At 46.4% G+C, this 26674-nt stretch overlaps 1 protein-coding gene across 1 annotated transcript; it reads right to left on the bottom strand.

The window, feature by feature from the left end:
- Positions 1-11497: 11497 nt before the first annotated feature.
- Positions 11498-25335, bottom strand: LOC125630034 (uncharacterized). The gene is made up of 5 exons (XM_048835426.2): positions 24623-25335; positions 22018-22206; positions 20282-20438; positions 14842-15027; positions 11498-14126 (listed from the first exon to the last, which is right to left on the bottom strand). Exons 1-5 carry the CDS (start codon positions 24798-24800, stop codon positions 13886-13888), a joined length of 951 nt encoding a protein of 316 aa, XP_048691383.1. The 5' UTR covers positions 24801-25335; the 3' UTR covers positions 11498-13885.
- Positions 25336-26674: the final 1339 nt, after the last annotated feature.

Raw genomic sequence — 26674 nt, 5'->3', positions numbered from 1 at the left:
CTTTGTTTTCCTTTTTCTTGGTTTTTAACTCTGCATGGGGTTTTATGGAGTACCAGCAAATCCTAGTAGATTCTTCCCATTCATTTTAAACTGATACTACTCATTACAGTAAAAGTAATCTTGTCTTCCCTGGGACTGGGGACAAATAGCACAGTGGTGACATAATAGCATGATGGCACTGAAAGCTGAGCACTGGGGGGAGTTCTAGTTACTGCTTTAAAACTTGGTTTTTCAATCCCTGTACCTCCCAATGCCTAGTGAACATTTGGCAAAGGGACGTCTTTGTTTAAAGACTCAACACCCCTCCCCTTGGGTGCAGGTGTGCAAGAGCTGTTTACGTACGCGAGATCTCTAAGGGTGTATCTACACAGTGAGCGGCAACGAGTCTCCGAGCCCAAGTCAACAGACTCTGACTCACTGCCATGGGCTGTGTAGATGTACCCTAGGAGGTCTGCCAGGGAGCCCAACCTTGGTAGTCACAATATTTAAAATAAGCAAACGTTTTGATAGGGTGGGGGGCAAGATTAGGGGTTGACACTTTCAATCCATGATTCAACCCCTAACTTCATGTCCTCTGCAGGAGGCTTTCCATTCTAATAGCCCCATCGTCCACAAACCAGCTGCAAACTTGGCAAGCTTCTTAGTGATGGTGACTTTAGAAAGCTACTTCCTCTCTTCTCATACCACATTACCCTTCGGTGCAGTTTTCAGAGTGGCTGCTTTTCCTAGGAGCATTTATTTACTAAGGCTTGTTAACTGAACTGAGGTTACTGGTTCTAGATGTCATAATTGAAAATAAGCCTTGTGCTCTCAGTGCTCAAAAGAATGCTTTTCAACCTGTTCGTGCCAAAAAAATCACTTGCCTGAAAACTATCAGGTGGTTTAATGGCTTCTGGATTAAAGGCTTCATTTAACAAAAACTGAAAATTAAAGCTGGTGGTGTGGACTGAAATCAGTGTGAGTGCCCCCTGCTGCTCCCCAGCAAGCAATTCCTTCATAAGCATGCCAGATGCATGAATTCTAGGTGAAGAAAACAAAAGAAACTAGGTTGGCTTTAATATCCCTATTGAGATCATGGTGAGGATTGGGTTAGTTCTGAGAGACAACCTCTATCATTAGCAAAACTTGCAAACTTCTATTAAAGGACTACAAATCCCTATAAATAACCCTCTTAAAGACTGGTGCAATTAGTTATTGCTAGTTAAGTTAGCAACTCACAAAGCGTGACCATTTCCATGTATTTGGATTCAGTCCCACTGCCAGAGTTTGGAACGTTTAAAACAAAAACCTGCATGTCAAATTCTCATGCCAAGCATTGTGTAGGCTCTAGCTGTTTACAGTGTGTTGTGATAGCCCTGTGAGAGTAAACGTACCATTCAGAAGTTTCATGCTAGCTGCATTCTTTTCTTCCTGGGGCTTCACCTCCCTCACAAAAGCAAACTCCCTAGCTGGTAACTTTGGGTACTGTAGTACACAGATGTTACTGCATCCAGCTTGACAGTGTATGGTATTTACTTGTAACCTTTCTCAAATCTAGATTTAACAGAGTGATGATGATGCAAATTGACAAACAATACATCAGATGGGCTTAATATGTTTGCTGTCTAGTTGTCTCATCTGCTGTCCATGGTTGATTCCTTCACTGGGAGATAAGCCCAGGGTGTTTCTACGCTGTTCAAGTGTATTGCATTGGAAAAGCGATGTGAGGCTTTATTAGTCTCATGAGGCTCTGGTTACCGATATGGTTTTCTTTTTGCATCAAACGCCATACCAGTCCTTTTATTGAAAGATCAGTTTACATTTTCATCTGTGTTCTGGCCTTACGTCCGTATCTGTACATGCTTTGTTGCTATTTACTATAATGTTCTCAGTGGCTAATTTATTATACTGTTTGCATATCTTTCCAGTAGTCAGGCCAGAATGCTGCTGCCAACCCCAAACATTCAAAAAATTGTGACTGGCTTTAAAAATCATAAGATATTTTTAAATTTGGCATATTTGCCTGCTATTTTGAGTCCTTAGGGTTCATGTTTCCAAGTTTTTCTCCCCAACCATAAGTGCTAGAAACATTGTGGCAGGAGGGAATCAATGAAAGCTCAGAATCTTATGTAATCAAATTGCTCCAGGAGCTGGGGCTTTAAGAAAAACGCGAACTATCACAAAACTTATAATAAAGCCATAAGAATTGACCATGTTTTCATAGAGGTTTCTTTGGCTTCGGCACACATTTCCTTCACACTCTCATGCCAGTTGTTACTTTTCTGGGGAAGGGGCAGATTTCAGATATATTTCTGAACAGTAGATTTGAAATGTGTATAAAAAGATAGTGTGACTGGAGTTACTGTACTTGCCTCTTGCCTCAGGATATAAAGGTCCACGCCCTATTTAAATCCAAGGTGAGTTAAATCTTAGTCTTATCCTAGTCTGTAGTATGCATGGATGCATTGAATGAGAGCACCACACATTGCAGCATGATTGGCCCTCTCTGCTGTGGAGAGACTGAGAACTGGAATAATATAAGGTGCAATAGTTCAGAAATGAGGTGTATTGACAGAAATGGGGGAGAAGGCAGGGAGTGGTCCAGTACTGGAATAATGGGAGCCACTGCAGCATGGAGGGGCATTAGCAAACTTAGTGTTTTCAAATAAAAACTTTCATTGAGCTCCGCTTGCCCTTCTCGCACTCAATTTGAATTATTTTCTATGTATGGAATGTGATTGTGTGATGTGATTTTTTTGGGGGGGGGGGTGGGGTCGGGGGGAAGGTCCTTTGCATATTGCTAGGCAATTTGCTTTTAATATTCAAGCATTACCTAGCTGCATCCCTGCACTAGGAGTACCTTTCACCGAACTGATCACTTCTGGGGTGGTATTCCGAGCTAAATGTGCAAGACTTAATGTATGCAACTTCTCCATTTGCCCACTAAATCCTAACCTAACTCTGTGGTCATTCATACCTAAGCTTGGAAATTTCTCTTGTGCTGGCTGAGAACAACAGCTGGTCATCCATCTACACACTGGTAAGTCTTGCATTTAAATCTATTGCTTTAAGCAAGGGCCCCAGACACAAGATATGGTGCTGAGAAGGAAAACTTGAACACTATTAATTCTGCCTCTCCAGCCATGGTGGTGTTGTGGCATACAGTATTACAACTGCTTCAATGCATTGCTTGTGAAACATATCTTTGGGTTGTTTGCTGAAGAGGCCTGACATGGTCAGTGCCTTCCCTTCATATGCTCCACTTCCTGTCTTGATTTCAACCCTAGATTATGACCATTGTTTGCTTTACATAGCAAAGCAGTGGCTGCTTAATGGGGTAGGAGACCCTGCACAGTCATGGTTTATTAAGATATTTATCCTAACAAAGGGGCAGAGCAGGATGCTTCCCAAAAAGTGAGAAGCATTGATTGACCTGCCCACTTAAGGGAATTCACCATTCAATACAAGTTGCTTTCGCGATTGCTGAATTGGCCAAGTGTGCCATGAAAAGACTTCTTTCATGAATGAGAAAGCGCTGGTGGTTCAATGTCAGACTCGGTACAAGCTGCCTATTTGGGTTTCTTGAGTTGCAAGCTTCTTGAATGAGGAGCAACTGCCACTATGGAAGAAAACTATATAGAATGGCAACTGTTCTAGACAGGATCCTAAACACTGGGTGTTGGGGAGGGAAGGGTGCATCCTGTCCTACAGACAGGTGCAATCTGTTACGGTTTAAATGATCATTGTGTCAGATTCATTGCTCATTGCCATGGAGTCCAGGGAAACCAGCATTTCTGGTTTTTTTCCCCAGCCCTGAGATAAATCTGGCAAATCCCTATCAATTCTAAGACAGTGTTTGTGAGAGTAGGATGTGACTTTTGGTATATCTACACTACGAAATTAGGTCGAATTTATAGAAGTCGGATTTTTAGAAATTTTTCGGATTTTTATATAGTCGATTGTGTGTGTCCCCACACAAAATGCTCTAAGTGTATTAACTCGGTGGAGTGCTTCCACAGTACCGAGGCTAGCGTAGATTTCTGGAGTGTTGCACTGTGGGTAGCTATCCCACAGTTCCCGCAGTCTCCGCTGCCCATTGGAATTCTGGGTTGAGATCCCAATGCCTAAAGGGGCAAAAATATTGTCGCGGGTGGTTCTGGGTACATGTCATCAGGCCCTCCTTCCCCTCCGTGAAAGCAATGGCAGACAATAGTTCTGCGCCTTTTTTCCTGAGTTACCTGTGCAGATGCCATACCATGGCAAGCATGGAGCCCGCTCAGGTAACCGTCACCGTATGTCTCCTGGGTGCTGGCAGACGCGGTACGGCATTGCTACACAGCAGCAGCAACCCCTTGCCTTGTGGTAGCAGACGGCGCAATAGGCCAGATAACCATCTTCATCATGTCCAAGGTGCTCCTGGCTGCCTCGGTAAGGTCAGTCAGGAGTGCCTGGGCAGACATGGGCGCAGGGACTGAAATAGAAGTGACTCGACCAAGTCATTTTCTTTAGTCCTGCCGGCAGTCCTAGTGCACTGTCTTCTGCCGAGCAGCCATGAGATGTGGATGGCTTGCAGTCCTACTGCACCTTCTGCTGCCAGCCAAAGATCTAAAAGATAGATGGAGTGGATCAAAACAAGAAATACACCAGATTTGTTTTGTATTCATTTGCTCCTCCCTCCGTTAAATCAGCGGCCGACAATCATTTTGGTGAGGTCTGTCAGAGGCACCTTGAAAAGTTTAATGGAGATTCAGTCCTGCCTGAAATACCAGGGGGAGGGATAACTCAGTGGGTTGAGCACTGGGTTGAGCAGTGGCCTGCTAAACCCAGGGTTGAGTTCAATCCTTGAGGGGGCCATTCTGTGTGACACTTGTTTGTTTCTCCTTGATGTAAAGCCACCCCCTTTGTTGATTTTAATTTCCTGTAAGCCAACCCTGTAAGCCATGTCGTCAGTCGCCCCTCCCTCCGTCAGAGCAATGGCAGAGAATCGTTCCATGCCTTTTTTCTGTGCAAATGCCATATCATAGCAAGCATGGAACCCGCTCAGATCGCTTTGGCAATTGGGAGCACATTAAACACCACACGCATTGTCCAGCAGTATATGCAGCACCAGAACCTGGCAAAGCGAAACCGGGTGAGAAGGCAATGTCAGCGTGGTGACGAGAGTGATGAGGACATGGACACAGACTTCTCTCAAAGCATGGACCCTGGCAATGTGGGCATCATTGTGCTAATGGGGCAGGTTCATGCTGTGGAACGCCGATTCTGGGCCAAGGAAACAAGCACAGACTGGTGGGACCGCATAGTGTTGCAGGTCTGGGACGATTCCCAGTGGCTGCGAAACTTTCGCATGCGTAAGGGCACTTTCATGGAACTTTGTAATTTGCTTTCCCCTGCCCTGAGGTGCAAGAATACCAAGATGAGAGCAGCCCTCACAGTTCACAAGCGAGTGGCAATAGCCCTGAGGAAGCTTGCAATGCCAGACAGCTACCGGTCAGTCAAGACTCAATTTGGAGTGGGCAAATCTACTGTGGGGGCTGCTGTGATGCAATTAGCCCACGCAATCAAAGATCTGCTGATATCAAGGGTAGTGACCCTGGGAAATGTGCAGGTCATAGTGGATGGCTTTGCTGCAATGGGATTCCCTAACTGTGGTGGGGCCATAGACGGAACCCATATCCCTATCTTGGCACCGGAGCACCAAGCCGGCGAGTACATAAACCGCCAGGGGTACTTTTCGATAGTGCTGGAAGCACTGGTGGATCACAAGGGATGTTTCACCCACATCAACGTGGGATGGCCGGGAAAGGTACATGACGCTCGCATCTTCAGGAACTCTGGTCTGTTTCAAAAGCTGCAGGAAGGGACTTTATTCCCAGACCAGAAAATAACTGTTGGGGATGTTGAAATGCCTATAGTTATCCTTGGGGACCCAGCCTACCCCTTAATGCCATGGCTCATGAAGCCGTACACAGGCAGCCTGGACAGTAGTCAGGAGCTGCTCAACTACAGGCTGAGCAAGTGCAGAATGGTGGTAGAATGTGCATTTGGACGTTTAAAAGCTCACTGGCACTGTTTGCTGACTAGGTCAGGCCTCAGCACAACCAACATTCCCATTGTTATTGCTGCTTGCTGTGTGCTCCGTAATATCTGTGAGAGTAAGGAGGAGACGTTTATGGCGGGGTGGGAGGTTGAGGCAAATCGCCTGGCGTCTGATTTTGAGCAGCCAGACACCAGGGTGATTAGAAGGGCACAGCAAGGTGTGCTGCGCATCAGAAAGGCTTTGAAAACCAGTTTCATGACTGGCGAGGCTTCGGTGTGACAGTTTTATGTATTTGTCCTTGATACAAACTCGTCCCCTTTGTTTTTATTTCCCTTTGATTTTAATTCCCTGTAAGCCAACCACCCTCTCCCCTTCGAAATAAAGTAACTATTGTTTTGAAACCATGCATTCTTTCTTTCTTAATTTTTTAAAAAGGGAGATAACTGACAAAGTAGCCCGGGTGGGGTGAGCTCGGGGAGGAGGGAAGGACAAGGCCACATTGCTTTTTGTAGCCATGCTAGAAATCAAACTGTTTGAATGACAGCCTTCTGTTGCTTGGGCCATCCTCTGGAGTGCAGTGGCTGGGTGCCTGGAGCCTCCCCCCTGCCCCGTACCCCTCTCCACATTCTTGGGCATCTGGGTGAGGAGGATATGGAACTTGGGGAGGAGGTCAGGCAGTTATACAACGGATGCAGCGGAGGTCTGTGCTTCTGTTGGCTTTCCTGCAGCTCCACCAGATGCTTCATCTTGTCCATTTGCTCCCCCATTAGTCTCCGCTCTTCACGCTCCTGCTTCCGCTCTTTGCGCTCACTTAATGCTTTCCTGGCCTCTAAAACTGAATGCCTCCATGCATTAAGCTGTGCCCTATCAGTGCGGGAGGACTGCATGAGCTCGGAAAACATGTCATTGCGAGTGTGGTTTTTTTCGCCTTCTAATCTGTGATAACCTCAGGGGACGGAGATGATAGGGGGAGCGTAGAAACATTTGCACCTGCGTGGGGGGGAGAAGATAAGGGAGAGTAAAATTTGATACATTTCTAAGAATAAAAAGGATACTCTTTCACAGTGAATCAAGCAATTCACAGCAGACAGCACATGTGCTTTAGGTACAAGGTTGCATTTTGCCTTTTATATTGAGCACCTGCTGGTATGGTGACACATCACACAAGGCGGGGCAACAGAATTCGGTTTCCAGGCAGCCATGGTAAGGCACAGGGTACACGGGGTTGCATAACATGTTATGCATAACATGTGGGAATGGTTTCAAACTGCAGCACCATCCTTTCCATAGCAAACAATGGGTTGGGTTTCACATGTAAAAGGAGGGGCTGCAGTTTTCGGGTGGATGTGCAGTACACACCTCTCCCTCCCCCTGCTGCGTGGCTATTGTCCAGGATGATCCCTTTTAGCCAAGTGCAAACAGCCCAGCATGCACGGGGTCCTTTTACTGTTCCCTTACAAAAATTCCCCTATTTCAACCAGGTGACCATGAATGATATCACTATCCTGAGGCTAACACAGAAAGATATAGACCAAATGTTGCTTGAATGCGACCAAAACCCAGGACCATTCGCTGCCATGCTTTGTGCTCCAATGATTCCAGACTACTTGCTACTGGCTTGGCGTGGTAAAGCGTCCTACCATGCAGGACGAAATAAGGCAGGAGAGCTTCATGGAGATATCCCTGGAGGATTCCTGCTCCATCCCCAGACATGTGAACAAACTTTTCCAATAGCAGTACTGGCCGTGAATGCATCCCAATTCTTCAGGGCAAATCAAACATTAAACACTATTGCTTTTAAACCCTGTACTGTAGTTACAAATGTTCGCTCACCAGAGCTGCCTTCTCTGGCTTCAGGGTCGGGGATCCCGCCTTCGGAGGGTATTGGGTCCAGGGTGATGAAAAGGTCCTGGCTGTCGGTGAGAACAGATTCACCGCTTGCCTGCTGCGCATTCTCCTCCTCCTCCTCCACAAAATCCTCCTCCCTGTTGCGTGAGACTCCCACCTTGCAGATGTCCACGGACAGTGGTGGGGTAGTGGTAGGGTCCCCGCCCCCAGAATGGCATGCAGCTGATCATAGAAGCGGTATGTATGGGGCTCTGACCCGGAGCGACCGTTTGCCTTCTTTGTCTTTTGGTAGGCTTACCAGAGCTCCTTAACTTGCACCAGGCACTGCTGTGTGTCCCTGTTGTAGCCTCTCTCCATCATGCCCTGTGAGATTTTGGCAAATATATTGGCATTTCTTCTTTTTGCTCTGAGTTCTGCCTGCACAGATGCTTCTTCCCATATAGCAATCATAGTATATCAGGGTTGGAAGGGACCTCAGGAGGTCATCTAGTCCAAACCCCTGCTCAAAGCAGGACCAATCTCCAATTTTTGCCCCAGATCCTTAAATGGCCCCCTCAAGGATTGAACTTACAGTCCTGGGTTTAGCAGGCCAATGCTCAAACCACTGAGCTATCCTTCCCCCCCAGTCAGATTCAGTGTCTCCCTTTTGGTCCATGCTGGAGCTCGTTTGCAATTCTTGGGGGACGGCATGGTCACCTGTGCCGCTGAGCTTGCCACGCTGACCAAACAAGAAATGTTTCAGAGGAACAGCCGTGTTAGTCTGTATTCGCAAAAAGAAAAGGAGTACTTGTGGCACCTTAGAGACTAACCAATTTATTTGAGCATGAGCTTTCGTGAGCCACAGCTCTGTGGCTCACGAAAGCTCATGCTCAAATAAATTGGTTAGTCTCTAAGGTGCCACAAGTACTCATTTTCTTTTTGCAAACAAGAAATGAAATTCAAAAGTTTCCAGGGCTTTTCCTGTGTACCTGGCTAGTGCATTGGAGTTCAAAGCGCTGTCCAGAGTGGTCACATTGGAGCACTCTGGGTTAGCACCCGGAGGCCAATTCCATCGATTTGTGTCTGCACTACCCCAAATTCAACCCAACTAGGTCGATTTTAGCGCTACTCCCCTCACCGGGGAGGAGTACAGAAGTTGATTTTAAGAGCCCTTTAAGTCGACGGACCGGGGTTGGTTGTGTGGACGCATCCATTTTAAAATCTACCTAACGCAGCTAAATTCGACCTAACCCTATAGTGTAGACCAGAGCTAAGTCTAAGGAGCACCAGGTGGGAGGGTAAGCTCCCAAGGAAAGGTGGGTTGGTTGGTGTGTGTTTGTGTGTGTGTGGAGTAGGAGATGGGTGCAAAGAGATGGCTGTCCAATGGCAGAAGGGGAACAGAGGTCACATGATGAAGATATGCCTGAGTAGCACTTTTCTTCTGGCCCATCTGTTTCTGTAGAACTTTAGTTTGCAGGAATGAAAGTTTTTAAATTCTATCCCTCTGCAAAGAAAACTACTTGCATGTGGAAGCTAATTGTTGCTGTCTTCCTGACACTGCAGACAGACAATAGCTCTGAGAAGTTCCACTCTGCTGTTAACTGAAGCCTAGCAATTCTCAATTTGCTAACTCATTGCTGGTAACTTTAGCAGATACCTATACCTACTCTTGGACTCAAGGAGGAGTAAACTACTGCCACTTCTTCCAGTCCAACTCGTGGGAGTGTGCTCAGAAGAGTGGTAATAGAAGAAATGAAATGCAAGTTCTTTCTTGTCCCAGAAAATAGCCATATCCAGTTGATAACGTAAGAGCAAGCCAAAGGCACAGAGAAACTGCCCCAGCTCTTTAATTATTTTTGAATTGTAATATATTTTTAATATTATCTTGCAAAAACTCTGAGTAAATCATACTCTGCAGCTGACAAACCTTCCACGTTGAGTTGTTACACCTGCAGAGCTAGACCAATGACATAGGAGTCACTGGGCTGCATGCTGGGGTTGTCGGTGATGACAGTGCCGGAATTTGTTGAGCTGGTGCTCGTGGAATTCGGCTCGCTGGTTGGATCATTAGCTTCCCTGACTGCTGTCAGGTACTGGTGGGTAGCATGACAAAGATGCAGGTACATGCCGCCGTGTGTATCCTCTCTGGCATCCTGCATCCAACTTCACTCCCATGGCTTCCAGTTCTGAGCAGTAGCGCTCCTCCTCATATCAGACGAGAGATTGCCACTGGCAAGTTACTGGAGAAAGTACACGCTAACTCAAACCTGCTGCTGCACAATGACCTTTTTAAACCACTAGCCGCGTGTTTGCCATCGCGTTGCCCATTATGGTCTCAACTGCCACGCCAGGATGTTAGGGCAGAAACACTCTGGTGAGAGGAATGGATATCTGTTATAATCCCCAACCGGTCCCTTGTCGCCGACCCCCACAATCTGCCTGCCTGGTTTTGACCTGCCCCATCTCCAGTGGTCCCTGTTGAACAGGTTCCAGACCAGGCAAGGTCTCTGTGCAGCCAACCAGCGTTGCTGGGGCCTTTGTGACGGGCCTTTGTGACAGCTGCGGTGCAACACAGACGATGGCGCACATTATCGATGAATGCCTGCTCACTAGGTTCCGTGGTGGCCTAGCAGAACTGCATCACGCCACTGAAGATGCCACCGCTTGGCTAGACGACAATGCACGCACTAAATATTATCCTTTTAAATCATTGCTAGGGAAATATATTGCCTCTCTGAGGAGCGACTGATCTTCATATAACATTTGCCAAAGAACCATAAAAATATTAGTGAAGAGCACATTAAAACTGCACAGCCGTTCAGAAATACCGGTCATTGTTTCAAAGTCTCCATTAAGTAATTGGAGTTCTTTCATGTTGGGCTGCTATTCTAAAGGTGCTTCTCATCATGGTACAAACTAGGACTGAAACATTCCTGGCAGAAACCACAGGCAGGTGGAAAATTGTAAATTGTGTAACTTAAACCCAAATCACTATTTAACCCCACTGTATGATGAGATGGTGGTGGAAGATATCCTGCATGGTTTACTAGGTTTACTCCTAGAATTTAATAAAGATTAATCCCACATTCCTGAACTCCAACATGTCTTCCTCCATTCTCTTTTTTGGTAAATAACCCCCAAGCGGCAAAATGCTTTCTCATACTTGTCTCCTCTCACCTGAAGCAGGTGTTTTGCTTCTCTCTACAGGTTTTGTGGACAATGTGCTAGGACTCAAAGCAGTTCATATACTTGTTCCCCTTCACTGAGTTGTGCTGCTTTTAGAACTAGAGTTGGTCAAAAAAATTCTTGACCAACATCTTTCTGTCCAAAAATGTGGCTTCACCGAAACCAGAATCCTGCAGGAAAATGTCAATTCCAGTGAAATTCTTCCATTTTCTGTCAGGAAAATCAAATGTTTTGTTTTTGAAAAGGCAGTTTGAAAACAAAACGTGGTTTCAAACTGATGCTTAGAAATGCAAGTGTTCATTTCAAAATGTCAACGTTTTGTTTGGGAAATTCCAGCAAGTTTCATTTGTAAGTTTCTAATCTGAACATTTTTACTACTTGTTTGGAAATTTTTTTACTGCTTGTCCCAATTCTGGGTGTAAACAAACATCGATCTCTGAATTTCATTCAGGGTGGAAATTCCATTTCTCTCCAGCTCTTTGAACTGGAGACACTGCTAGCTCCAGAGCATGTCCCAAAGGCTCTCTTGAATTAAAAAACCCAATTGTGTGTACGGGTTGGGATGGGGGAGTGTATTCTCTTAAAACAGGTAGAAAAATGTTGCATTTTTTTAACTTTGACCCTCCCCAAAAGGCCATAAAAATATGAAATCCATGTGAAAATTCCCCCCTCCTTTTGTGTTTTTGACTGGCTTAAATCTCATCTAAGTTACTGAGGAATTGAATGGTGTAGTTTTCACAGCAGAAGTTGTTGATTCCCATCAAATCTGTGTGTTGTGCTTTTATTTAACATGGTCTCTGTGGGATCTAGGCACAAACATCCTCTAATACCTTTGGCTCAAAATGCCATTGTCTCTCACTAGATTTACACCTTCTAGGAATCCTTTCATACTGGCAGCTGTGATTAGGGAATGCTGCCCTGTCCTCTGCTAAGAACGAAGCCATTTCACAAGCTTCGGGCATGCTATTGGAGAGTAGAGTGCCTTTCTTGAAGTTTGATTCTTCTCTTGGGCAATGGCTTTTATTACTGATAACACAAGCAGTCCCAGTGATTGTTTCTCGGTCACGGGGGAGTTCTGCGTTGAGAGAGCAGCATGTGCCAGTTCAGCTTGTCTAGTCATTTTCCCAGCAAACAGTAATGCTTTTTGTAAGGATGGAAGACTTATATTTTCTCCTACAGCACAGCAGTGGATACAATTTCATTCGAGGGGTCTACATATTTTTTTTTAACAAAATGGTGACCTGCAAAGGATTTTTTTAAATTGTGCTCTGGCCCTTTTTCTGCTCCTTTGTTGTGTGAAAGAAAGGCCTGAAAGGTGGGCTTTCCTAAGCTTCCTTTTCTTTTCCCCCTGCGTTTTTTAAACATAGCTAATATTTCTATATCAGCTCTAGTCTTGTCTGGCTTTGCTGGAGGAGCCACTATATATGTACTGTCGGCTCTCGCCTTAATTGAAGAAATGAGATGTTGACTCTACAGTCACAAAATCCGAATGCCAGTTGAGCCGTTAAGAGGGGAAGGAATCTTTAGCCAGACTGTTGGTTTGTAACTTTGTTTTGGTTAACGCCTATGTAACTGTAAAGGTTTCTTTAATCAAAATGTTCATGTTGCTCGTTCTTCAGCAGTCCCCATTGTGTTTGGTAGAGTAGACATGAAGTGAATTTCTAATGTAGGAAGAAAAATAGTGGGAGACTGAATTAAAAACCTTTCAGGTCACTTCATCCTTCATGAAAAACCAAAAAGGGTGCACACCCATTTTCCCCTTTGCCGTCACCTTTAAGCATTTGTTACTGTATGTCAACCTCTGGAACTCCTTGTGAAGGCCAATACTATACCAGGGTTCAAAAGGGAACTAGATAGATTCATGGAAGATAGGTCCATCAATGGCTATTAGTCAGGATGGGCAGGAATGGTGTCAGAAGCTGGGATTGGGTGACAGGGTATGAATCACTTGATGATAACCTGTCTGTTCATTCCCTTTGGGGCACCTGCCATTGGCCACTGTCAGAGGACAGGATACTGGGTTGGATGGACCTTTGGTCTGACTCAGTATGGCCGTTCTTATGCTGTTGGTCCTTGATTCTCTAAGTAGAAGTGATAAGCTGTAAAGAATCAATATTAAAATAAAACCCCCTTTTGTTTCACTTAGTCCCAAACTATACTCCTAAACTAGGATCAAAGAAGTTTCAGTTACATCTCCACCTCCAAAAACCCTCCTCTCTGGACACTTTTCTTTTGGAGATTGATGATGTGACCCAGGAATCCTCCAGTACCAACTGTCCAGGGCATTGCAAAATATCCTCATCCTGGTATGTGCATTCTGTTTCACTAAAGAATATCATGGGAGGTCTTAAATGAAAGCCGGGATCAGGGTGGTTGTTAATATCATGAAATGTACATACAGACACTATCCAAGGAGTTATATATGTGACAAGATGGCTCACTGCCCTGGATACCCTGAGAACCATCACAGATGGCCATGTAAACTTATCCACAGAATAGATGGTCAGAATGTTGTGTAATGAAATGCCTATATGTGCTCGGGCTGTATTGTAATCTGGAGCAGTTGACTTCAGCTGTTCACTTTCTCATTAAAACAATCAGGATCCTTATAGCACATGACCTTACATTTTAAACAAGCATGTAAACAGCCTGGGTGCAGAAGAAAACAAGAGTGGGGTCAAATATACTTTCAACATGAAATGTCACTCTTTTTCACCTGTTTGCAATAACCGCTTGAAAATCCAGTCGCACTGATTCTATCATATGCCTCTCCTTGCTGAGCTTGGGAGACTTCCAAGGAATTGGTGTTAATAAGGAATTGGGTAATGGCTTAAAATTGTAAGCTGATCACTATCAATACAGGCTTAAGGGCTTATGTTCTTCATATCCTCTGTAGTAGGCTGTGGGTATGTCTCTGGGGGAGTTGGCATGACAAGGCATTATAGCCAGGGAGATATCTCCTGGCTTCTGGGGGAAATGAATGTACATAGAGGAGGCAGATGGTGTTGCACCCGGCCGCAGAACCACTTGTGGGAAGACGTGGATTTCAGAGCATAAGCTTTGCATGGACGTCTGGTGTGAATTCTCCTGACTCCTGTTAAAGGCAAAAGTGAGACAAGAGTGAGAACAAGACACTCTGCTAATAAGACATCTCCCTCTGTTTCAACCCAACCAATCCTGCTCCATTCTATTAGAAATATCCAAGGACAGCAGAGAATTATCATTTCTATCCTGATGGCAGCATGTTGCAACCTTCCAAAAGGCAGCAGGCAAAAGTGCATTTAAATTGCTGCATTGCTGAGAAGGAATTGAGTAAGGAAGTGGGTAAACATATTAACTGTTCCCCACTGCAAATGTGCCTTCCAGTGCTTAGGTGTAAGACCAAAGGAAAATTAGTTTTGGGTTAGTCCCTAGTAAGTGTTCTAGTTACACTGCAAAATAATCACATCTGGTAAATCAGGAAAATTACTAAATTCCAAAACAGAAGAGACCCAGTCTTGCAACAAGGGTTGCTACAAACCAGGACTATGGTGCTTTAGCAGAACCCAGCACTGGAACAGCAGGGACAGTTGCAGCTGGGCATTATAGCATAATAGCAGGCCTTATATCCCAATCTGATCAAAAAACGGGGAGAAAAAGCTCTGTCCATGATGTGGATTGAAAAGCCTTTGGGGCATGTGTGCTGCAAAGGAGAAGTGATCTGGAATTAACACTTTCCCCAGTGAAGAAGCCAGTCTTTGACTACCAACATTGTTGGATCCAACCTCCATGGGTGAGCAGTCTCTCTATGGGGTAATGGCAACAAGTACCTTTGGAATCCCTGGTTACTGCACCCTGCAAGTGCCCCAGGGTATACAGAACTACGGAGGGCGGAGATGCGGTAATCAAGCCTGTGATGGTGCTTCAGTTTCCCAAAAGCTCCTTGTTGCTTCTCCATTTCCTTGTTAGTGGAATCAGCTTGCCTTGAACCCCGGCACGTCCTGCCCTGCTGTTGCCTAAAAAATGAAAAGAGAAACAATGAGACATAAAGCAAAACGTTGTAATGCACTCACGTTTTGGTGAGAATCAAAGTTTATGAAGATTTTTCAGTAGGGCTGGTTGAGAACTGCAGAAAACAAACTGCAATCTGTTACTTTGTATTTTTTCAGGGCCATTTCATCAAAATGCTGGAAAACTTGGATCACAGAGCATATAGGCTGACTTTGCTAAACAGGAGACATTTTGCCAATGTTGACTATTCACAGAAAATTACGTTGGTTTTGTTACAACATTTCTTGACAGGAAACTCCATTTTCATTTGCAAAATTTCAACTAGCTCTATGTTTTGGGCCTTTGGGCCCAGGCCTGGTATGGTAAGGAGCACTGTGTAGACATTGTATGTGATTACTGGGAGAAGGGGACTCCCTTCAGCTACTCTCATTTCCTCCAGGCAGTCTGCAAGCTCAGGAATCTGGCTGCAAGGGGGTGTAGCATCAAGCCCTATGCAGACTTCCACTGCAAAGTGAGACTGTGCAAGAAATGAATGGGTTAACTCTCGCTGTGCCCCTCTTGCTTCCTCTGGCTTTATATTTATATATAGGTCATTAAGGAGATACTTTAACTCAAATTTATTCTATTTAGACTCTTAAACCACACGAATCACTGTGATACTTTTTCCAGTGTCTGATCTCTGGTAGTGAGCAGTACCAGATGTTTCAAAGCCAGGTTAAAAACAAACACAAAAAATCCCATTACACAATTATGGAATAACCTGCCTTCTAGGAAAAGTGTCCTGACCCCCACTACTCAGTGATTGACTTGTACCTTGAAGCATGAGGTTTTATATCTCTTTAAAAATATCCTCACTAACCTAGCTGTAGATGTTCCCATTGTGCGTGTTCATGTCTAATCCTTTTTTAATCAGCATTACAGCCAAGTGCTTAGTCTATCTTGCAGCAGTGAGTTCTGCCGGTTTAACTATGCATGATGCAAAAATGTGTTTCCTGTCACCGGTTCAGTTTATCCTCATTCAATATTTCTTGGAACAAGGAGCTGACCCTGTTTGAAAGGGTTCTAGTTACTTTTGGCTGTACTTCACTAGTCAGCCAGAGCAAGGATTTGATTCACAAAGGTGGTGACTCCTGTCTACTTCAGGATATCTAGGGCTTTCTGTTGTTTGAATGGATCAAATTAGTTCAAAGAGTCTGTCAGATATTGGGCATACACTTGGTGTCTGGTTCCAGGTGTCCTAAGAGGCCTCCTGGATACATGTGGTGTTCTCAGCAGGAAAGAAGCTCCTTGCCATGAGGGATGGTGCGTTCTGTTGTGGACTAGTCACTCTGGCTTGATGAAGCCATTCATCACCCTGTATAGCTCTCTTTGGCAGTTGCTGTAGAGGAAAGGAAGGATTTCTTAGGCCCTTTGCATAGGTGTACAGAGTATTTGTGTTTCCATTTGCCTTGGACTATTTTTCTGGCATCGGTGCTTCACTTTTTCTCTCTCAATCTGAGGCAAATTAACTGGGATTCATGTAGCAAACATCTGGCTTTCCCTGCCTACTTGAAACTACTGGGGAATTTGAGTCTATATACCACTTTGTAGAATGCAGCAGCTGTTTAACCATAAACAGCCACCTTACAGTTTTAAAGGGGGAAGTGTTAAATACTGTAACTGCAGTGAGAATGTCTGTCGGAAGAATGTGATTACACAGGCTGGAATTTCTGAGGGCCAGTGTATCTAATCTCCTACTTTGCCATGTGATTAATGACCACAGGTGCTCAAGACCTCAGTGTTGTATCTCGTTTGAAAGAGAGTACTTCTAGCAGCATGGTGTCCCTGACCTGGTGTTGGGCGCTAGTGCAATAGTGACTTGCCGCCTGGGAAGAGTGTCACCTACTGAATCACCAACCCCCATCCTAGCCCACAATGTTTTGACCCTGTTTAGTGTTTGAGGTCTGCCGGGATTGCAGCCTATGCTGCAGTAAGTTTGTGGGAGTCTCTTGTTACAATCCTGCCATCAAGCTGTATAATGGAGTGTTGTGGTGACTTCCCTGATTTTGGATCACCCCTTTCCCAGCCCTGACTGATTGCTGGGGTTCATAACCATTTTGGAAGAGCAATTGTTTGCCTTTGGAACAGACCACGTTACGGTAACAAGTCGCTATTTTAAAAATCCTTCCTGGAGAAGGATACTTAGCTTCCCTTCACCTCAATCCTCACTTGTGATTACAGAAGTTGAGCACTGTGCTGTACTATCACTGAACTCCATCTGTTTTTCACAAAGAAAATATAAATATTTCCAGCAAATGCATTTAGCATATTCAGTACCCCAGTTACGTTACTTCCTTCCTTGGTTAGGAGAGAACATTTTAAAGTGGGAAAACAAATAGATTCCTCCAGTACCGTAGCTTTCCTCTCTGTGCAACGCTACGTCTGTGGCATAGGCTTTATCATGGGCTAAAGGTGATATGCTTGTAGGAGTCCTTTGTTAAAATTCTAGCACTACTTCACTCTTACTAGTGATACAGGTGTAGAGGGACTTCTCCTGCATGATTTTTTTTTTTTGCAAAACAGGTTTAAGTTTTAATACAGTACATTGACTGCACCTTGTCTATACTCAGCCAAAGCTCTCTTTGCTTGCAAAACATTTGGTAGAGCCAAATGATATAGATCTACAACTCCAATGTTATTTCAGTGGAAAATATGAACTCTGCATTAACTGCAGTTGAGCAAATGGAACCATTGTAACATTTGTAAAATGAAAAGGAGTACTTGTGGCACCTTAGAGACTAACCAATTTATTTGAGCATGACATTTGTGAATTTCAAGTTGGTGGAGCTCTTTGGCCAGCAGGTGGCATTACCAGCTTATCAATTGGCTCAATAACAGGACTGGTGTGGCGGCTTGTTCTCTAGTGAGATGACCCAGTACATCTGCAGTGTACAAGATAAGGTAGACTACTGTGTGTTGCTGTAATAAAAAAGCAAAGGGTGACCAAGGATCATCCAAACCACAACTGGTGAGCTAATGCCTACCAAGATGTTTCACAGGGATGAAATTGGAATTCAATGAGCATGTCTCTTTTCAGAAGCTTTAATTTAAGCATCCCCAATAGCAGCAAACCTGAAGAGCAAAACTGTGGCAGTCTAAAGGAAAGCTTCCAGAGGCTATGTCTACACCATAAATGCTACCGCAGCACAGCTGCAGCTACTCCAGTGTAGTGTAGGTGGTTCCTACATCGACAGAAGGGGTTTTTCTGTCAATATAGCTAATCCACCCCTCAGTTGATGGGATTTGCTGTCAACCTGGTTGCATCTATGCTGGGGGTTAGGTCGACCTAAGTAGGGTACTTAGGGTGTAAAATTTTTCACAGCCCTGAGTGACGTAGCTATGTTGATCTAATTTTGAAATGTAGACCAGACCTAAGTATGTGTATATGTTCTCGGGAGGGAATCTGCAAACTGATAAAATTCCCGCATCTCAGCTGAGAGCAGTTCAGCTTTTGACAGACTGGCACAACTGGATTAGCTGCCGCAGCCCATAAGGTCCTGGGGCAAGTTGCCTTTGGAACAGACCACATTACGGTAACAAGTAGCTATTTTAAAAATCCTTGTCTGTTCCAAAGGCAACTTGCCCCAGGACCTTATGGGGTGAACGCTTCCTGCTGTAGAGAAGTAAGGTGCTTGGAATGCTGGATTAATCATTCTGGAGCAGTAAAGCTGTCCAGTGTTTAACTGAGACTTCCACAATGTATGGAGAAGGGCCAAAATACAGGGTTTTTTTTGCCACAAGTATAAAGCTAAATCATGCCACGTGCTGTACGTTGATCTCCCCCGCCCCCCCCCCCCCGCAATAAGTGAATACAATCCATACATTTGTAAAGATCAGTTTTGAATAACAGAAGTTAATCCACATTCTAGACTTTACTGAATACTCTCAACTCAGAGATTCAGTCTGAAGTCCTGAATTTTTCCTGCTTTTCCAAATGCAGAGCCCAGTCAGACAGCAGAGGGAACTCTAGTCAAGGAACCCTGTAGCTAGGCACTGTGTGGCCACTGCTGCTGTTGCATTGATGTGACTTGGAGGAACACTATCTGATGTCTGCTCCTGAAGGGCCAATGAAGAGTATACTAAAAATAGGGCTGATGCTGCCACCACTATCCTTCTTAGTCTTAGTTTCCAAGGCCAGAAGGGACCATTGTGATTATCTACTCTGACCTCCTGTGTAACACAGGCCATGGACAGGAGTGACAGAAGTGTCCTAAAAGGGGCGGGGGTGGGCACTGCTGCTTAACTGTGGCCCTTTCCTGTCCCTCCCCTTGTCCCTGAGGCTCCGCTCCCCTGCTGCCTCTTCCCCCACCCCCATGGCCCCACCCCCGCTTGCTTCTCTCCATCCCTCCCCCCCATTGCTCGCTCTTACAGGTGGTAAAAAGCAGGAGGACATAGCCATCCCACTTTTAAAAGTGATGGGGCCATGACCCCCCCCCCGCCCCACACACACACACCATTCCAGCACCCGTGGCCAGGGAGCTCCCCCAAAATAATTCCTAGAGCAGAACTTTTAGACAAACATCCAATCTGGATTTAAAAACTGTCAGCGATGGAGAATCCACCATAACCCTTGGTAAGTTGTTCCAGTGTTATACTGTTAAAAATTTACACCTTCTTTCTAGTCTGAATTTATCTGTCTTCAGCTTTCAGCCATTGGATCATGTTATACATCTCTCTGCTAGTTGGAAGATCCCATTATTAAATATTTGTTCCCCATGTAGATACTTATAGACCATAATCAAGTCACCCCTTAACCTTCTCTTTGTTAAGCTAAATAGACTGACTTAAGGAACTCAGTCACTATAAAGCGGGTTTTCTAATCCTCTAATTATTCTTGCAGCTCTTCTCTGACCCCTCTCCAATTTATCAACATCCTTCTTGAATTGTGGGCTCTGACCTAGACACACGATTGCAGTAAGGGTCATACCTGTGCCAAACATTGAGGTAAAATATCCTCTCTACTGCTACTCAAGAGTCTCCTGTTTATGCGTCCCAGGATTGCATTAGCTCTTTGGCCTCAGCATCACACTGGGAGTTCATGTTCAGCTGATTATCTCCCACAAGCCCCAAATCTTTTTCAGTCTGAAACCAACCTGCCTCATTTGTCGTCTCCCCCCTTTCCCCCCCGTCACTTGTCATGCCTTTTTATCAGACCTCATGCACTAGGAATTAGCATTTATATGACATGACAGGATCCTGTCCAAAATCCAAGGTACTTACTCCTCCCTGGTGTTCAGCTGCTGTGCGCTGTTTCTCAGTAGCCTGTCTCGCAAGCAGCACGCAGCGAAGGAGACAGACATGGTCAGAATGATCACGCCGCTGATGAGAGAGGCTATGACTGCTACCCGGAACCCTTTGTCAAGGGGCTTTGGGATGGCTGGGGAGATAAACATGGAACACGCCTGTAAGGAGTTTGAGGCTGGCACAACAGTAGCTTGGACAGATTGAGGATAATCCCTTGGTGGAGTTAAGCAGCCCTCTCACAGGGCTACCGAGAGCCCTTTCTACAGAGCGGCTGTCACGTGGACGCTGGCTCTCATTCATCCTTTCTCTGTTCTCTCCAGGGCCAGGTCTCTGTGGCCTCACACAACTGCCATCCTGCTCTAGCCCCTGGGGCAGCAGCTCTTTCTCTCCTGCTACCCTTCCACTGGGTGGCTTTTCCAGTTGAGGCAACCCCTTGCAGTCACTGAACCACCACCCTAGAGAGGGGGAAGGCTGCTTCCTCAAACTTTCCTTATTGCAGTCTCTCTCTCTTTCTTTCTCTCCCCCGCCCCTTCCCACCCCCCCAGTTCTTTATTACATCACTTCTTTACTGCTGCAAACTCTCTGCCTGCTGTGATCACTGAATTGTTGTTAAGAGCATGCAGCTTTTCTGGGCCCTTGGTGAGAGTTGGCTGAGCCACCCTTCTGTGAAATGAGTTTTACGGGGTCTCAGCGTCTGCTTACCTCTCACTTCCTTCCTCTGCCCTCCTCTCTGGTTCCGTTCTAGGGAAACAACTCCACCGAAGTGTCAGACTTTGAAGCATGGTAGACGTACTGTGGGATACGCGCCTGCGTCACAAGCAGCTGCGCCTCTGCAATTGCCCGTGCCCACGAGCAGCTGGGAGCAGAAAGAGCTCTGCAGTCCCAAGATAAAACTGCCCCTAGAGAAATTCTTTGACTCTCTCCACCCAGTTGTTCACTCAGCTGTACGGCTACCCGCAAATTCATACATCCAGCCATTCATGCCTCTAGCTATCTGCCATTTATTTGCAGTACAGTAGTCTCTTAGACCCCAACTGAGACAAGGACCCCCTTGTACTGGATGCTGTACATACATATAGGAAGAGACAGGCCTAGCCCCAAAGAGCGCAGTCCAAATAGACCCAATAGACTAATGGTGGGAGAAAGGGAATATTGTCCGATTAATGACACACAGACTTTGTCCTCAACCTGCCTAGTTGCCAAGAAATGCAACACCTTTCACACCCTTGTTGCTTGGGTCTGAGTATCCTGGAACTTGAGAAGTTTTCTAAGACTCCCCCCTCCCCCCCCCCCCATTTTTCTTTTAACAAATTTAGCACTTGGGAGTAGTGCCAACTGCTAGTCTTGCAAAGTAAAGTCCCCTTGGTCTCGCCACATAACTGGTGTAGCATAGGCAGTAGTCAGGTGTCGTTTTCACACGTTGCTTCAATAATGTCCCCCCTCATCTGCCTTAAAAACCGAAGGCCCCACCTCCAAGGGTTTTGAGACGGTTCAAATTCCCTCGGGTTGGGTTTTATTGAAACTCCTCCCAAAATAGCCAATGAATAGCCATTGCAGCCCCCCCTCGTGATTTGAGTGGCAGAGAGACGTGTCCATGGAGAAGTGGACTGATATTGCTTAAGGCTAGAGGAGTTGTAAGACGCTAGTGTAAACAATCTGTTAAGCCAGTGCTAGCTGAAGTGAAGTGACTGATTCATTCGTCATTGCCTTACCCTCGCAGTGAGGTGCTGGCTGACTCCAGTAAGAGGTGCTGTCTCGGAGGAGACAGGCCAGCTTCTCGCTGCCCACCAGTTGATACCCCTCTCTGCACCAGTACACAATGACTGAGCCCAGGGAGAGGCCGGTGCCCTTCTCGATGTAATAGGATCCGTAAGGTGGAGGGAGGAGCGTCACACACTGAACTGGGAGAGAAACACAGCAAATCAATGCTGATAGTTACACAGAAGCTGTTTTTACCCTAGAAATCAGAATTCGTGTTTCATTGGAGGACCCTCTTTAGGGGCTTCAGGGATGTACATTATGAGCCCTCAAACTTTATTGAAAGAGAAGAGATGACAGATCTTTAACTCCTTTTCTTCAGTATGTTAGTCCCCGAAGTTACATTTGTTTAAAATTACCACAATGGTAACTGTAGTTACCGTCCGTTAGTCTGCCTGGAAAATCTCTTCCCCTCACAGTTGCTCCCTGTGCTGCTTTCAGTTCAGTCATTTCACCAGTTGGCCTGTGACAGTAGTGGCCTTGATGGAGGAAAGCAGTTAAGCGTGTGCTTCCATGCTCGTCTGAATCAGGGCCACCGTACGCAAGGCCAAGTCACCAAGACCTGCATTTCACGCGGGTGTGCATATATGGTGCTGGTGTTCTAATTGGTAACATAGAGAGTTAAGATTGCCTGACATGTTCCATTATACGACCATACTTTTCGTTGTTTAACTTTTGAAAAATTAACTTGTTTGGGCTGAAATTTTCCACACTGGGTGTCTGCCGGAGGCTGATTTTTCTTTTTTCTTTTTTTCCTTGCGGAGAGAGGAAGTTTCAGCTACAATAATTCCGCTGTTTCCCAAAATGAGATTTGTTTTTCCCCATATTAAAAAAAAATCTTAGCCATTTAGTTGAGAAGCTCTAGTGACTCCATGCTTTGGAACAGGGCCTTGATGTTGGGCAGGGCTCCTCCTGGTGTCAGAAATATCTTTTGGTGTTCTTGTGAACATTTGCCCAAGTTCGGCTAAGTTTATAAGCCAGCCAAAAAACATCTGTTTGCACATGCTCAGCAGAGGCTTGTTTAGAGTTTGGCAGATAACAGCTGTGAAGACAGTCGACACTGAGCATGCTCCAGCCCTTCCCATCTCCTGTGTGCAGCTGGGACTGCACAGGCATCATGTCTGCTGAGTGAGGGAGCATGCTCCCTCCCGAGGATCCAGGGGCTGGCTGAGCAGGGTTTTATTGCACTAGCTATTCCTGGCTGATGTGGTTCTGGACCCGGGGCCTGAGAGCAGGGAGACTGTGCAGTTCACCCCCTACTGGTGGCCAGGCAGCATGGAGGAGAAGGAAGAAGCAACCTGAATGGAATGCATGCAGAAGGAGTTAGGAGCAAGAGGAGGGGGACAAACTGGGGGGTGGAGGGGGGAAAGCAGGGAGAATACAGAGTAGGAACAGGAACAAGGGGGAGGGGCAGGAGCCATTGAGGATAGGCGAGCTGGGGGGGGGGGGGGGGTCTAGAAGTTAGGAGGAAGGGAGAATATTGGTCAGAATGGGGGATAGGAGTAGACAGGGAAAGGCTGGGGGACAACAGGGGTGGAAGGGTCTATGGCCACTAGACACACTCCTGCACAAAACCTGGAGTTGAACACATTATTCCTGAGTCTCAGCATTCCTATGCTGGCTTGCAACATGTCTGCGTCCCCCTCTCATGGTAGATCCACTTAAAAGCCTTCCGTGCCCTGGGCCTCAGCGATTTCATGTGCTGTGGCTCTAAATATTCCAACCCTGCTTTTGGCTGCACCTGCAGCCTGGATTTCAGCCTCTTTGTGAGACGGGTCCTATGGGGCAAAATAGTCTATGATCGTGTAATTAAAGCCCGTATCAGAATGCATACGGACAGAGTGGCCAAGTTAAGGTACTACACTGGCCAAAGCTTAAGAGAAGTATGTTAAATCTTTTGGAGATCCATCTTAATTGTCTTGTACTCTTTCCCCTTTTCACATTACCTCATGTTCATAGTGTCTGGCCTCAGCCCTTGATGACAAAGGTTAAGATCAGGAGAAGAATAGATGAGTTCATCAGTGTGACATAGGCTGGAGGTGTAGGGGAGGCAGCGTGCTCCTCCCCTTGACATTCAGAGCGCCTTCTGGTGCTCTTGGGTGACTGGATGTTCATAGCAGCGTTAACAAGCTCTTGAAGATGCTCCGTTCAGACCTCTTTGACCAATGGGTTGGTCATCATGGGGTGGAGGGAGAAGTCAGAGTAGCACAGAGGAATCTCCCCTATAAATAAAGGGGTCAGAGCTTTCACCTCACCTGAAAATTTTGCCTATTCAATTACAAAGCTCTCCCACTGCAGGGATGTTGCCATGGTGCTTGGGGCTATGACTGTAAGCAATAAATACACGTTAAGAGCAGATGACTCTTCCCACTTATAGATCCCAAGTCTGCCAGCAAATGTGCATAACAGCACTAATATTCTGCACTTTCCTCCCACCTACTTGTGCCTTTCATGCCAACCAGTTATATGGGCAAGTGAGACCCCCACCCACCACACCCCAGTCCTCCCCACATTTGTTCTGCAGCGTAAGGGAGAGAGGGACACTGGCTTACTACGTACCTGAAAGGTTGCTACGGACATCGGTTCTATTGGTGACGTCGCTCGGGAAGCCCCTTCCGATACTTCCAGCTCCAGTGAAGGTGGCCCCGGAACTGATGGCATCACTCCAGGCAAAGTGGAGGCAACTCCAAGCCAGCATGCAAAGGGCTAGACATTTCCCAGACCTTTGTCCCTTCATGCTGTCAGGAAACACAGCATCCTTGGCACTATCCCAGATGCGTTCCAGGTCCCTAACTGCCTGTGTTTTCTTTTTCCTTCAATCCAGGGCAGGCTCACAAGGAACGAGCTGGGTCCTTAAAACTTTAACCCACCAGGAGCAAGCGAGTTGTTGCTCTCCAAAGGATTGTCTCTGCTTCACTTACTCTGACAGAAGCCTTGTGCCGAGCCACTTGTCCCTCTCTGCTAACCGCTGTGAATGCTGCCCAGTGTTACTCGCCCATCCTTTTCCTTCCAGTCAACCCCTTGCTCTCCCAGACTTGCAGACAGCCTGTGGTTTTGCCTTCCCCTTCCCACTGCGGTAGTTCAGTGACTATCGAAACTTGCCGCCAGTGCAGGAAACTCAGGAGCTGCATAGGAAGTGAGAAGTAATAAGTGGTTGGAAGTGTAATTTCCAGCCTTCTCTTGCAGGGACTGGGTCTCACCATTTAGTCTTTGTGAATTTGCTGGCTGTTCTTGCAGCAGCTCAGATGCCCCTCCGCCATTGCCTGCCGAAATCAGTGCCTGTAAATGGAGGTGAAAAAACATCTCAAAGATTTGCATCCAATTCTTATTTTGATCCTGTGCACAGAATGCACTCTCCTGGTGTCCTTTCCTCCCCTCGGATCCTCCTGAGTCCCTTTCCTCCCCGTCCACCAAAGCTCAGGGCTAATTTTCTGTAAAATCAGTAAAGCTGAATACGCTGTCTCTGATTCACAAGGGATTTTTATAATGATACTTCATTCAACAGCACCAGCAGGGGAACCACTCAAGCAATACATTTCCTTTTCTCCTTGGGTATTTTTTTCCCCTTGCTGTCTTCGTGTCTTTGACACATCTGTCTAGCACCTGTTGAATGCTTTATTAATAGTATATGCTAGACTGGTGACCACCTGTTGGCTACTGAGATTTCTGAGACTATTAGAGACAAATGGTGAGTGAGCGAATGTCTTTTATTTACTCCTGGAGGAATTCTGTGCCATTGGGTGGGTGCAGAATTCGTTTTCCTTGCAAATTTCTTTGCTTCCCTGCAGAAAACTGACTTTCTGATGGGGAAGCAAAGGGAAACTGCAAGAGTGGTCACACGCCTCTCCCCTGCCGTGCTGGCACGTCGTTTCGGGTGCCTGGAGCAGCCAGAAGAGAGGTAAATCACTGTGGCGGGCAGATGAGTGGGGCTGGGGAGGTCCTGGCCGGTGGCTCCTACGCTGCGCTGGACTCAGCTGCCAGTCCTGGCTGGGTGGGGCAGGAAAGGATGGGACTTCCTCTTCCCCTGCAAGGAGGGGCTGGGGCCATGTCAGACCCACCCCCAGAAACCTCCCCTGGCTGCAGGAAGCTTCACACCCCCTGCCCCCATATCTTGTCTCCATCACTCCTCAGCCATGGTGGGAGGGTTCACTGTATGGGGAGTTGCTCCCCTGTCTGCCCAGTCCCCATGCATTTGGAGCCACCCAGATCTCCTGCCGAGCCCCTGACCCCTCCTGCTGAGCCCCAACCACCTTCACCTGGACCACCCTCTTGAGTCCCATTCCCCTGCACCCGGAATCCCCCTGCAAGCCCCTGTGCATCCAGATCCCCCCGGCACCTGCACCCCCCACTGAGCTGCCTGCACCCAGATTGACCCACACAAAACCTCTCGCCCCACACCTGGATCCCCCCACACTAATCCCCTCCACACTTGGATCCTGCCGGGCTGAGTTTGCTTGCCCCACATCTGGATCGGGGGCCAAGGCTGGGGCTGCGTGCAAGATTCGGCCTTTCACTGCTGGCCTTTCACACGTCTGGAGATCTGGGTTCAGGCGTGTCTAGGTCACAGCTGGAAACGAATTTGCAGAGCTCCTCCGCCTGTTGCCCCTACTC

The sequence above is a fragment of the Caretta caretta genome, chromosome 1, assembly GCF_965140235.1.
Source record: "Caretta caretta isolate rCarCar2 chromosome 1, rCarCar1.hap1, whole genome shotgun sequence".
NCBI classification, from domain to species: domain Eukaryota; kingdom Metazoa; phylum Chordata; order Testudines; family Cheloniidae; genus Caretta; species Caretta caretta.
The sequence above is the reverse complement of the archived record's forward strand: the minus strand, read 5'-3'. Positions and strand labels throughout refer to the sequence as shown.

Bases quoted from the DNA above. Each gene is read 5' to 3' on its own strand.
- LOC125630034 (XM_048835426.2), bottom strand. From the start codon at position 24,800: ATGAAGGGACAAAGGTCTGGGAAATGTCTAGCCCTTTGCATGCTGGCT. The intron at 22,207-24,622 runs GTACGTAGTAAG...TTTCTCTCCCAG, and splicing joins TGTCCGTAGCAACCTTTCAG to TTCAGTGTGTGACGCTCCTC. The intron at 15,028-20,281 runs GTAAGTACCTTG...TTCATTTTTTAG, and splicing joins CAGCTGAACACCAGGGAGGA to GCAACAGCAGGGCAGGACGT.